Consider the following 14,281-nt stretch of genomic DNA (forward strand, 5'->3'; position numbering starts at 1 on the left):
TTTTTTTTCTTGTAATTAATTTTTAGTGTCTTATCATTGTGGTCAGAGAAGATGCTTGATATAATTTCAGTCTTTTTAAGTTTATTGACACTTGTTTTGTGGCCTACATTTGAGATTTGTCTGTCGTGGAAAATGTTCTGTATACTCTTGACAAGAATATATATTCAGCTCTTTGGGGTGACATGCTCTGAAAATATTAATTAAATCCATCTGATCTAGTGTGTCATTTAAAGCTGCTGTTTCCTTGTTGATTTTCTGTCTGGAAGATCTATCCATTGATGTCAATGAGGGGTTAAAGTCTCCTACTATGACTGTATTACTGTGAATCTCTGCTTTTATGTCTGTTAATATTTATTTTATGTTTTTAGGTGCTCCTATGTAGGGTACATAAATGTTTACCAGGGTTATATCCTCTTGTTGGACTGATCCCTTTATCATTATAAAATCTTTTTCTTTGTCTCTTCTTATAGCCCTGTTTTAAAGTCTATTTTGTCTGATATAAAGATTGCTACCCCAACTTTTTTTCTATTTCCATTTGCATGAAATATATTTTTTCATCCCTTTACTTTTAGTCTGTGGTGTGTGTGTCTTTTGATCAGAACTGGGTCTTTTGTAGACAGCATATGTATCAGTTTTGTTTCTTATTACTGAGCTACCCTATGTCTTTTGATTGGAACATTTCATTCATTTACATTTACAGTGATTGTTGATAGGTATGTAATTATTGCCATTTTATTATTTATATTTATGTTCTTTTTCTTCCCCCCTTCTTCTTCTTAAAGAAGTCCCTTTAACATTTCTTGTAATACTTGTTTGGTGGTAATGAATTTTTTTAGCTTTGTCTTGTCTGGGAATCTCTTTATCTCTCCTTTAATTTCAAATGATAGCCTTGCTGGATAGAGTAGTTTTGGTTGTAATTCCTCACTTTTCATCACTTTGAATAATTCCTGCCAATCTCCTCTGGCCTGCAGTTGAGAAACCAGCTGGCTGTCTTATAGGAGCTTCTTTGTAGGTGACTACTTTTCTTTGTTTCTTTTGAGGTTTTTTCTTTGTCTTTAATCTTTGGCAGTTTAATTACGATGTGTCTTGGTGTGGGCCTCTTTGGGTTTGTCTTGTTTGGGACTCTCTGCGCTTCTGGGCTTGTATGTCTATTTCCTTCACTAGGCTAGATAAGTTTTCCGTTATTATTTCTTCAAATAGGTTTTTAATTTCTTGCTCTCTCTCTTCTTCTTCTGGTACCCCTATGATACAAATGTTGTTATGCTTGATGTTGTCCCAGAGGCCCCTTAAACTATCCTCATTTTTTTGGATTTTTTTCTTTTTTTCCAATTGGATGTTTTATGCTTCCTTCCTTGTCTACTAAATTGCAGATTTGATCCTCTGCTTCATCTAATCTACTGTTGATTTCTTCTAGTGCATTCTTCATTTCAGTTATGTACTCTTCATTTCTGATTGCTTTTTATGGTTTTTATGTCCTTTTTTATGCTTACTATCTTTTTGTTGAAGATCTTAGGAAGTTCCTTAAGCATCCTCGTAACCAATGTTTTGAACTCTGTATCTGGTAGATTGCTTAACTTCATTTTATTTGGTTCTTTTTCTGGAGTTTTCTCCTATTCTTTTATTTGGGACCTGTTTTTTGTTTGTTTTTTCCCCCTCATTTTGGCTTCCTCTCAGTGTTTGTTTCTATGTATTCAGTAGATCCGCTACATCTCCCAGTCTTGGCAGGGTGGGCTTATGTAGTAGGTGTCCTGTGGGGCCCAGCGGCGCAGTCTTCCTGGTTGGTAATGAATCCACCTGAGCTGGATACTCCAGGAGTGTCCCTTGTGTGGGTTGTCTGTGCCCTCCTGTTGTGATTGAGCTTTGATTACTGTTGGCACTTCAGTGGGTGGGGTTGGCCCTCAGGCTTACTGGCTGTGAGGATTGGTCATGACCACAGCGTCTCCCCAGCGGGCTCTGGTCCTGATGAGACCGCTTTTTGGATATACTGCTTGCATAGTAATTGCATGTTGTTCCATTGTGGTTTGTAGCTGGTTACCAGCTGTACTGTTTCTGGAGCCTCTTTGGAGGAGCTTCTGTGCAGGCCAAGGTCAGCTGTTGCCTGTGACTGGTCTGGGGTTACCTGGTAGGAGCTATAAAGCTATCTGTGGTTGGTTGATGCCTGTGTGGATCTGGAGGTGTGTGGGAGAGGCTGCGCTGTGAACCAAGGCTGTCCATCACCAATACCAGGGTTGGGGCAGCTCAGCAAAAGGCCCAGACACCCCAAGGCGTGCCGCCACCTGCCAGCTGTCCTTAAGGCTCAGCAAGTGAAAGAGTCTCAGGTGGTATGGGAGTTGGGTAGGACTGGGGCTCAGCTTGGGGCAAGTGGTGTTCAGAGGGTTATGCAGATTCAGAGTGGACTCACCTTGGGCAATGTTTAATGGTGAAGTTACATTTGGGTTTACGATTTAATGTGAGATAAAATTTGGTAGTTTAAGTGTGTGTGTGTGTGTTTGTGTGTGTACACTTTTTTGTTATTCATTATGATTTGTCCTTTCTGGACAAACATCAAGAGACCCTTATGAGAGCAAAAAACTATACTAATCTTGAAATTATTTCAAGAAAACGATAAAAATGTACAGCTCTAAAAAATTGAGAGTGAATTAAAAGTTGCAGCAGTTCCTCCGAAGGAACTTTCTCTGATGTTTCTAACCAATCAGTAGACCAGATGGACTCCTGGATTTCTGACCCACCCTGAGACTTATGTGACTTTCAAGGATTCTTTTATTCAGAATCAGTAAATATTTACTGAATCCTTATTATAAAGCATATGTGTATAGTAAGATATAGAAAAATCAAGACAGGGTTTCAGCTGTTTAGTAATTTACAATCTAGTGGGAAGGCCAATAAACAGAATTTTCTAGGAAAATCACTTACTGGGTATATAGTAATAAATTTTAATGTAAAAGATTAAACATTCTGAATGGTATTCCATTGCCAATTATTTATATAATTGTATGTCCATAATTATTCAGTGCTCCTATTTTTATAACTTATATCGCATGAAACAAATAATCAACTACTAATTTAAAAGATAACAAATTCCTCAGCTCTTATGGTACATATTTAGAAATATTAATTTGAATGTATTTATAATGGTGTTAAACATGGCCATATTTTGAAAATTTTTTAATTGCTATGACTTGTTTTTGATTATTTAGCTTATGTTATATTGAAATAGTTTCAGCAAAACCTATACTGAGCAGTTAAATTTTCTGGGCATAGAAAATTACATTGATACATAGATAATCTAATATTATAAATTGTTAGTGAAAACTTTGTGACGTTTGTCTTTTTTGGTTTGATTTCTGCTAATGTTTTTGTGCTACATAACAGTGAGCTAATGCTAAATTACGTGTTAGAGACTATTTAGAATTATTTCGCTTTAAAGTTAATACAATTTCAGATTATGTTGCTTTTCTGCTCTACAGTGGTAACCTGGTGAACATTTGATCAGCACAGGCCAGTATTAGGGAGAGAGATGGATACAACATAAAGGTCTTTTCCCAACTTAACGGTCACTCATGGTTCCCTGCTTTCCACTGATCTAGACACCTCTAGTTTCTTATCCACACTGGTACCTAGCTGCCTTTCCAGGAGTTACTTATAGTTGGTACAGATTTATGTCATGGTGTGCGTATGCTATGGCAGTTTTAGGAATTCTGTCAGCCTGCGTCTTATTTCTGTAGCACATTGAAAGTTAGTTTGGAGGGAAAGAAATAGCCAGCAGTCCACGTTGGTTTTCACTCTTGTCAGGAACTGGCAGTCTTCTTAATTTGAGTTTCAACTTCATATTTCTTCCTGGGAGAAGCCTTAACTCCTGGAGTAGAGTAACTTCTTCTCATACATTTTGAAGTGGTCTACTCTTTTCCTTTGCTGTGCTCAGCACACTTCTAATTAATTGTTCACTGTCTGCTCCCTACTCTGTATCCTTTGTGAGGACTGAAGTCATGAATAGGTTATCTTATTCATCCTTGTATCTCTGGCTCCTAGAACAATGTCTGGCACATATGTTTATTATGTGCCTTTCTTTCTTTCCTTCTCTTTCTTTCTTTCTTTGTCTCTCTTTTTTTTTACCTTCTTCTATATTCCACATAAGGCTTAAAATAATTTATAAGAATGCATAATGTAAAATAGAAAAAAATGGTGTATATGAATATATACATATACATATGTGTGTATGTATATATATACATATACATACGTATATGTGTACGTGTGTGTGTGTGTGTGTGTGTGTGTGTGTGTGTGTATGAAAACGTATGTCAGGACCAGGAGAAATGTCAGCATGTATTGATATATACATATTTTTCTCTCTCAGTTGCACATTGTTCCATTTTCTTATCCTTTGCTAGGCTTATTTCATTCAAGCCTAATGTTTTCCCTTATTTCAGTAACTGTTAGAGACTGACCGATTTTTCCAGTCAATTTTAGACCTGCATTCTAATAGATTAAAATTATATTTACTTAATTGTAGGCACAGTAGTAAGCAATTTATGTTGAGGCTTTACAGTACCTCTACACAGTATATATGACTTTTTATTTTTACTTGACAAATGAAAAATAGAAATTTAAGTTTGGGGAAATTAACTTGTCCAAGTTTATACACAGCTAATAGTAGTAAAGCTAGGCTTTGCACTTAGCATAGTGTTTAAAGCTCCATCTCTTTTAACTCTTGAGAAAACACTAAGGAGGTCTTCAAGTTTTATTAGAGTTAGAAGTTATTTACACAGATAGAATGGCATTCACTTTTTCCCCCTATAGTAATAGTGTGTGAGAATACAAAGTTTAGTGAAAAAAATAACAGGTACACCTAGTAACAAATGCAGGTAATTATGTTTTTAGAAAAGTAGTATCCAATGAGATTTTTGAGATCTGCTGTCTTTGAGATCTTTTAGACCAATGTTAGGTCATTGCATCACATGACTGAGATTGGTAAATCTTGACTCAGTCAAGTAAATTCATACTGATAATTAAAAACTGGGAAAACTAGTGTGAATATAAGTTAATGTTGAATGAAGTATCATCTCAGTTTTCCTTGGGATCATGATGGTTTTACTAAACTTATTTACTAGCTTGTTCATAGTGTCTCTCTAGCCAGTTGTGTTTTCTAGCATGGTGATAGATATTTTAATTTTTTTTTTTTTTAATTTAAACTTTAGTTACAGCTCTTTTAAGGAAGCTTAAGCAGCAATCCAGGGAAAGTGTTGAAGAAAAACGACCTCGATTATTAAAAGCCCTGAAAGAGGTAGGCCATATTTCTTTGGTGACGTTGTACCTAAAGAGTAATTTTGTGTACTTCTAAGCATTGTTTTTAATATGGTCTAATTTCTCACTGGTTATTAAGGGTCAAGAAATGGTAAAACGTCCTACTTAAATTAAGCAATAGTGACAACAAAATACTATGATTATAATATATAAATACATTCTTATGGGAAGCACCATTTACTTTGAACTCTGAAGGTAGATAAAGAAATACTGCTTTCAATGAATTAGATGAGAGCTCTAAGAGAAATGGAGGTAGGTCATAATTAATGACAATAATTTTCCTTTGTTCTTTGGATTTGAAGATTCTCTAAAGAGTTGAAGCTGTTGCTCCTAGCAGGAGCAGTTTACATTTTCTTTATATAACAAAACTCTTTTTTTCTCTACTGTCTCTCATAATGGTAAGAGCTGGGTATGCTGGCACAGAAAGAGAGAGAGGTTTATTTTCTGATATTCTCTTCCTCTGTATTTTTGATGCCTAAAAGGACTGTGGGAAAAAGACCTATCATGATGACTATGTCTACTCTTAGGTATGCTTTTTTTTCTTTAGATCTCAAGAGATTTTATTTTGAGAATATTTTATCATAATAGTTTCCTTAGCAGTTATAGTCTTTGGTATTTAACTTCTAATTTGTGAAATAAAAATTTTCTTTACAGTTCTCCTGTGATGACATTATTTCAAATATAGTAAACGTTTGTGTTACCACTTTACAGAAGAATTTCTATTGCATTGGGTGATTTTTTTTTTGTTTTGTTTTGTTTCAGACCATTATGAGGCTATACTCATTTTTATAACACATTCCAAAATATTAACTATTTTTATAATAATACTTATTGTTATTTAAGTTATGCTGAGAAATGGAATATGTATTTATGCAAATTTAAATGCTTATCTGTTTCAGATATGTTCTTATGTAATTGAAATGTTCTTATAAAATCTGCAGTGGTGCATATTTTCCTTTGTACATCAGTGTAATAAGTAAGGTGGGCTATTATAATATTTTACTGTTAGTAATAAACTTATTTTTTTCTCCAACTCTGAACATTGAAATTTTCCTTTTCTTGTCTATAGACCTTTAATGATAAGTTTTTAAAAGCAAAATATTAAGTTGATATAAGAGCTGTTAACTAACGTGCATTCAGTAATTATTCACATTTCATTTTTCAGCTAGGTGACTTTTATCTAGAACTTCACTGGGATTTTCAAAGCTGGGGTAAGAGTGTGCTATGTTCTACTATAAAATATGTACACATGAAGAATTGGAAGTATAAAATTAAGTATTATATGGAAATGTTAACATAAGAAATTTGATAACGGAAAGTTTCTGTTTTCCCCATTTTAAATGTGAGTCCACTTAGGGTGAAAACCTTCATGTCTAAATGGGAAGTTTGATCCCAGTGACCTTTACTTTAACTAAATAACTACCAAAACAACTAAATTTTGTTTAAAAATATTTTGTAATATAAGCTGTATATAGGTTTCGATTTGAATTAATTTTATGATATAAACATATTTGAATGTTCAGTGTTATTTATCTCTAAAATAATTTTAAAATAAATCATAAAGTCATAAAAGTAAATTATATATTGACAAATATAGAAACCACTGTTAATGTTTCAGGCTAATACTTTCAAACCCTTTCTAATGCTTAGCAGATGTATATGTGTGTGTGTGCGCGTGCACACACACATATTTATATTTATATCCTGAGCATTAGTGTTTTTTAATGGAATCATACTATTATATCATTATAGAATTTGTCATTTTTACATAACATCACATAGGCATTTTACCATATTAGTTCATGAGGAAGTATTTCATTTACTTTAACATCTGTTTAGCATGGCTGATTAGTATATTAATCTGTAAAGTAAAGTTTTAATCCCTAAATAAATTCAGTTCTTTTAAAAATTGCTATAATTCTAGCTTACCAGGCCAATTTTGGCTCCATCATAGGCCAACCTTGCCTTTATGCTTTATATGTCATTCAGAAGTCCTGATGTACTAGACCACTGAGAAAAAAAGAAGTCTGTGATAACTGTGTATAATAAAAGAGCTCCAAATCAGATTGGTGTAAAGCCTGAATGTATTTTTTCCACCCTGTTTTTCGCCTTGTTCTTGCTTGGTGATCTTAAGCTAAGCTTGTCCCTTGAGCATATTGGTTCTTTAACTGCTTCTCTTAGTAATGTTAGTGGTTTAAAGTCTGAAATAGTCCATTTATCTTGCTGAGCATAATGTTTTCAACTATTTTAAAAATGAAATTTCAGTTACATGAAAAAATAGAAATGAGTGTAATCACTCCTAAAATTGTACATGTGTGTATCTATAGTTATAAACATGTTATAATTGTTGCATAACCAAATTCATGATGCAACTATTGAAGTATGATTCCATTTTGTAGATTTTGAAACTGAGGTACAGTGAGTTTAAGTAATCAAGGTCACATATTTGGGATTCCAGCTCAAATCAGATTATTTAGCTTTAAAAATGTCTCTTGTTATACACATTACTTTCTACTATTTAATCACATTGTATTTAAAGGATCAGATAGGATTCATGTTCATACAGTTAACCTGTTCAGGAGGGTTTAGTTACCATAGGGCATTGTTTTCTCATACGAGTATAATAATACCCTGCAATATGTACCCAAGAGTAGCATTGTATCAACTCCGCTGTTCTTGTATGTGTTGGTGGGGATGGGTGATTGGGGGTTTAGGGGAGTGTGGTGAACTATACAGCAAATAAAATTAAACAGTGGACATTTGAAATTGTTTAAAATTGCTATGGATATTTTTTAATTGGAAAATACTATTTTAAAGGAAATTATTGCAATGTTGGTGAATTAGTAAAATGTTTACATTGTTCTAATAAAAAAATTGTAATGTCTCAGAACTTTAGGTGGTTAATTTATACCTTTTCTTTTTAAAAACACAGTGCCTTTACTTTCCCGAATTCTGCCTTCTGATGCATGTAAAATATACAAACAAGGTATCAATATCAGGTAAGGTGATTTGATTTTTTCTGAGTAACAGAAAATTGAGATTTAGAGGAAGCTTTTTTCCCTGTAGTGATAGCCTACATTTGGATGTAGTATTTTATAACTTAAACATGCATTAATATATTCACAATATTTTATCTCATTTGAGACATACTACAGATAAGGAACCAAAGGCATAAAATCATGACTAAAACAAAGGTATTATTCTTATTCAACTACAGAATATCTAAAAGGCAAACAGAGTGAAGATCACGATGTAATACTAAGAAGAATTAAGATGGTCATCTCCCTAATCCTGTAGCCCTTGTGTATAAGGGACACATAAGGAAGATCTAATAACTCTTACCCTTTTTTCTCCATCTCCCTGGTACCTCCCCCTCTCCTATCTAATCATCCATGTATCTATTCCTTTCTCTCTTCAATCATCTATCTATTCTAGTGAGCTCTTTAAGGCTAATTTAAAAATTTTTTTCTGTTTCCTTTTAAAACTAAGATTGATATTTAGATCTGATGGGAAATCTATTTATTTTACTCAATTCAGAAATTTACTTTTATCATTCCTTATATCTTTAGCTTTATATTAATATAGGTATATTTATAAATTAAGTATATATAAGCTATATATATAATGCTAGAAAATATGCGAACTTTTATATATATTAGAATATTTATAAATTATATATGTAAAATGTTACATATTTATTTCTTTATACATTTCCAGAGTATTAATTTGGATATTAAGGGTCTAGGACTGGAAATGACTTGAAGATTAACTCATATAAACCGTTTGTTTTATATGTAAATGAGAAAGTTCAGAGAAGTAAAGTGATTTTTAGAAGGGCATATTGCAGACTAATAGCTGAGCTAGGACCTCTGATTTCCTCTCAGTTCTCACCATGTCAGAAGGCAGAATTTTAAAAAAATCAACTCTTTATGAAATTCATTATGTAATAGTTGAATTCTAGTGAACAGATAACCTAAATTGGAGGTAATTCTAGGGTAATTATTCTCAAGAAGTAGAATTGGATTAAGGCATATGTTGCTCAGTTTTTGATTTTTAAAAATAACCTCAGTTTTTAATTATGAAAGTGCTCATGCACATTGAATTCATAGAAACCTTGGAAAATACAGAAAAGAAACTAGGAAAGGACTTGTTAATGATACAGATTTAATTCAGCAGCCCATTGTTAGCAATATATTATGGATTCATCAAAAAATGATTCATCCTCAATGTAAAAATTTTTAATATAGACACTTGCCAAAGGTAGTAGGTAATTTGGGAGAATAGTATGATCTTCATGTGTTACTTTAAAAACTGTTAAGTTTTATTTTGCTTGACTTTTAGAAATAGGAAAAAAGGAGCAACTTTCTCTTTTAAAAAATTGTTTCACATTTGTATATGACTTTTGAAAGTAAATGATATGATGAGTATTATATAATAAATATAGATAATAAATAAAACCACAAAATGGTTAAAATAGCGACATGAGAATAAGAACCTATGGGAGAATAATTATGTCAGAGGATGTAGGTTAAGGGGAAGAAGCTACTATAATTTAGCAAGACACTCAAACCTAGGACTTACTAGCAGCTGAGGATGAAGGAAAAATGTGATAGGTTATAGAGCTCTCATTACCAAATGAAGTTTACCACGTTAATGGAATGGCTGGATTTTAGGATGTTTGGTAAAGGTTTTTTGCATAGATGGCAAGAATTGACTTTAAAAAAAATCTGTTATCATTAAATAAAAACTTTCTAATTTAAATGTCATGAGACGATTATTTTTTTTTAAACATCACTTAAAGTTGAATTTTAAACTATGTTCAAAGGAATCTTTAAAGTTTACTTGTATCTCATGACAGTCTTCTGATCATGTAAAATATCTTCTCTGTTGTCAAGGAGAAATTAATATTTTTTGTAGAAAGAGGAAAGTGTAAGCAACTTTATTGTTGGGGATACTAACAAACATTTTCACTATTAATATTAATAATTTTGAGGTGATCTATCTGACTGAAATGCAAACTTGGCCTCATTTCAGGCTTTTCCTATCTCAAGAGAAGGGTCTATTTCCTTTTTCAAGTTTGTTATTTGGCATTTTCCAAGTTTTTATCTCAAAGAAATATTTTCTATTCAAATCTTTGCATTTGTATAAATGATTTTTTATTCTTTTTTTTAAAAAACTGACTGGCTTTTTGTTCTTTAATTTTTTTTATTTTTATTTTTAGATTTAATTGGGGAAAGGGAACAGGACTTTATTGGGGAACAGTGTGTACTTCCAGGACTTTTTTCCAAGTCAAGTTGCCGTCCCCTCAATCTTAGCTGTGGAGGGTGCCGTTCAGTTTCACGTTGTTGTCCTTTCAGTCTTAGTTGTGGAGGGTACAGCTCAGCTCCAGGTTCAGTTGCTGTTGCTAGTTGTAGGGGGCACAGCCCACCATCCCTTGCGGGAGTCGAGGAATCGAACTGGCAAACTTGTGGTTGAGAGGACGCGCTCCAACCAACTAAGCCATCCAGGAAGCAGCTCAGCTCAAGGTGCCATGTCTAATCTTAGTTGAAGGGGGTGGAGTGGGACTCGAGGAATTGAACCGGCAACCTTGTGATCGAGAGCCCACTGGCCCATGTGGGAATTAAACCGGCAGCCCTCAGAGTTAGGAGCACGGAGCTCTAACTGCCTGAGCCATCGGGCTGGCCCCTGATTTTTTTTTTTTAGCTCTTTTTTATTTCATTCTGAGGGATGTATTTTGTATGGCTTAGAAAAGTGCCCCTTATACATAGGGAAATCACACTTTCCTGGTTCATTGTTGTTGTCCTGGCAAGGTTATTAGTATTATCTCTTTCACTTTTAAAAGTTACCTGTTTTGATGATGTAACCCTAATTATTCTTTTGATGCAGCATGTGAGATATATTCCATTTCTCAGCTTTTTCTGTGTAGAGTAGCCAGGAATGCCCAATCACTTTGCAGGATGAAAACTGAAAAACCTACTAAGTAATGAATTCTTATAGTTGTATTAGAAAATCAGTAGCCACAGTGGATCCCTCACAAAGACTTAAAGGAGTTTCCTTAGATATGATCAGCATCTCTTAACAGATATGTCAGCCCATTTCTTAGATTAAGGACGGTGTTTTGAGCAGCCAGTCAGAGAGATCCTGATGTGATCTACAAAGCCTTGTCAAGATTGGAGTGCACTTCGGGGGACTTGAGAATTTTTCCCTTCCAGTATTTTCCCTAATTTCAACATGTAGTGAGTCATCTGTGGAATTTATTTGAGACCACCTCATTGGGCTAGATCAGGCCAGGTCTTGATAACCAAAGAGAAGAGCACAATAAACACATGTCTGTGAATCTAGGAGCTTTTGGCACAGGAGTCATCCACAAGATTTTCAGGCTGTGGAGTTGTTGGCAACGAATGCTAATCTGAATCTGGGAAGTCAAACAGAAATGCCAAGAATTTGGAGTAAATTAATGGGCTATCAAGTGGAAGGATGAAGCCAGTTTTGGTTAGGCATAAGGCACAGATGTAGATCAAAAGGCTGACTGCATACAGTTTTTAGTCTGAGGATGTGCTACGTCCATTGCTCTATCCCTCATGTGCTGCACTGAGCTAGCAACATAGTCTTAAAGGGATCACAAAATGTTAGGCCGGCTTGCTTTCTTTGTCTGCCCTTCCCAGTTTAAGTAACTTTGGGGGAGTAGCTACAGTAAGGGAAATGGTAGGGAGAGGAGTACATTTACGGAAATACTTCAATGGGGAAGCAATCTTTTTCTTGGTGGATTAATAAAGTATATGTTCAGAATAATGAAATATAGGTAAAGGGGAATGCATTTAAATATTCTTTCGGTTTTTTTAAGTTAAGATATTTTAAAATTAGCTTTTATCTCTAAATTTGACTTTGAGATATGGTATTAGCACCTTGGTTTGAGTTTAGAAGGAACAAAGCTTGTTTAATAATTATGGAGCTTTACTGAAATTTTATTTGTCAGAATTTCTCATGTACCCATTTTTCACAGGCTTGACACTACTCTTATAGACTTTACTGACATGAAGTGCCAACGAGGGGATTTAAGCTTCATTTTCAATGGGGAAGCAGCACCCTCTGAATCTTTTGTAGTATTAGACAATGAACAAAAGGTTTATCAGCGAATACACCACGAGGTGAGCACGTTGTTTTATAAGTATTCCTCTAAATGGTTTTTTAAAATGTCTTTGTTTGCAACCAACCTTCAGTGTAATTGTTTCAAAAAGCATAAGGTATAATTAGATGATTCAATCCAAAGATTTCATTTCCTTAGTACGAGCTTTTTAAAAGTAATTATCGTTTGGTATCCATCCTGGCCAATCCATTGAGTCTGTTTGTTCTTAATTCATTGATGATCTCCTAGTTAAATGAGCTTCAAGTTCCCTTGTACCCATTTGTGATTCTCATTTGTTGAACCTGTGCTGACCCTTTCACCATTTATCTTTCTACCTTAGCTTCTTTTAAAATGATGCTGACCATCTCTTATCTCCTTAATAAGAACGCCTCTTTCTGCTCTCTGCTTGTACTCTTATTTTTCCTCACTCTTTGGCTGCCTTTCTTTGCTCTTTTCCTTCTTAGCGTACACAGTTAACTTCCTTCTGTAACATAATATATCCATGTTGGTATTGTCTCCACAACCATCATGGAAAACCAGATTCATTGTTATCCTCATCCTTTGTGCCCTGAATGCCCCTTCCCCTACTATTAGCCAAAGACAAAGCTTTTCAGTATCTCTAAATCAAAGCCCTACAAATGTTTTTTAAGTCAACATTTAGTTTTGTCACTGTTGCTTTTGTTTTGTTTTTATTTTTCACCACTTCATTTCCCCATATTGTCATTTACCACATCTTGTGGCTCTTTCCTCAACATCTGTTAGATTAGACCTCCCTACTACCATATCTGTTGATGAAACTTTAGTTACTTTGTATATGTGCTATTTTATTGAAAAAAGAGTGTCCTAACTGATACTCAATGAAGATTTAGATTGGAAGAGGAGAAGAAAAAAGTATTCCCTGTGGAACACACAGGTAAAGGCAGGGAAGTGGGAATAAGAATGGTCTTTTTGGGAAACAGAAAAGAGATCTGACCACAATGAAGATTTTTCTTATTGAGTGTGGGAACATGGTTTATGAAAGGCCTCAAAAGCCAGGTAAGATAACTTAGGATCTGCTGTAGTTGGCAACAAAAAGTCATAGATTCTTAAATAAGGTATTGATATAATCCCAAAATAATTTAAGTGAATTAATCTTACGTATTTCTTTCACTTTCCTTCCTTCCCTTTTTTTCCCCCAGGAAAGCGAAAGAGATTTATTGAAATGATAGTACACACTTGAGAGGGACGTGGGGGCAAACTCAGAGATTGAGTCACCCTCCCTTCTTTTCTTAAACATTTATCAAGGACCTAATAAATGCTAAACACTGCTATGTGCTATGGATAGTGGTATTGTATTAATAGTGTATATCAATTACTAGCATATAAGGAGCATTGTCAGCATATTGGAACTATAATTTGATTACTTTACAGCTCTGCTCATTAAATCCTTAAAATAACCTGTCAAAGTAAATTTTATTATCTCCATTTTACAGATAAGAAAATTGAGGTTTATAGGTATCAAATTACATCTCCAAGATCACATAGCTAGCTAGTATGCAAGATGGATTGGAAAAGGAAGAGACTGGAGTCAGGGAAATTATGTGATGAATTTTTAGTTATACAATTGAGAGGGAATGAGGATCTTGACTAGGATAGTGTAATGAATAATTAAGAAAGAGAAGTTACGACATTTTTTATTTCCAAGAATGAAATAATAGGGCTTGCTAATAGATTGAGTATAGTGAATTAAGAACTGGAAAGATTTAAGGGTGTGTGTAGTGATTCTATTTTGAAGAGTGGAATGATGGTGGTACCACTGTTAGAAATGGGGGTTGGAAAAGGAAATAATTGAGTTGGGATTTTGGATGATGT

The 14,281-nt window shown here is 34.1% G+C and overlaps 1 protein-coding gene across 3 annotated transcripts in view; it reads left to right on the forward strand.

Moving 5' to 3' along the window:
* Positions 1-14,281, forward strand: part of ANKRD13C (ankyrin repeat domain 13C) — a 69,289-nt gene that overhangs the window by 21,795 nt on the left and 33,213 nt on the right. For all 3 annotated transcript variants that reach the window (XR_013993834.1, XM_081056896.1, XM_081056897.1), the window contains 4 exons: positions 5,199-5,284; positions 6,470-6,515; positions 8,237-8,303; positions 12,308-12,452. Coding sequence is in view for 2 of the 3 variants with exons in the window: in XM_081056896.1 (XP_080913022.1) it covers positions 5,199-5,284; positions 6,470-6,515; positions 8,237-8,303; positions 12,308-12,452 (344 nt within the window). In the remaining variant the exon portion in view is untranslated. The remainder of the gene's footprint in view (positions 1-5,198; positions 5,285-6,469; positions 6,516-8,236; positions 8,304-12,307; positions 12,453-14,281) is intronic.

This window comes from Rhinolophus hipposideros (assembly GCF_964194185.1).
Source record: "Rhinolophus hipposideros genome assembly, chromosome: 8".
Classification (NCBI taxonomy): Eukaryota; Metazoa; Chordata; class Mammalia; order Chiroptera; family Rhinolophidae; genus Rhinolophus; species Rhinolophus hipposideros.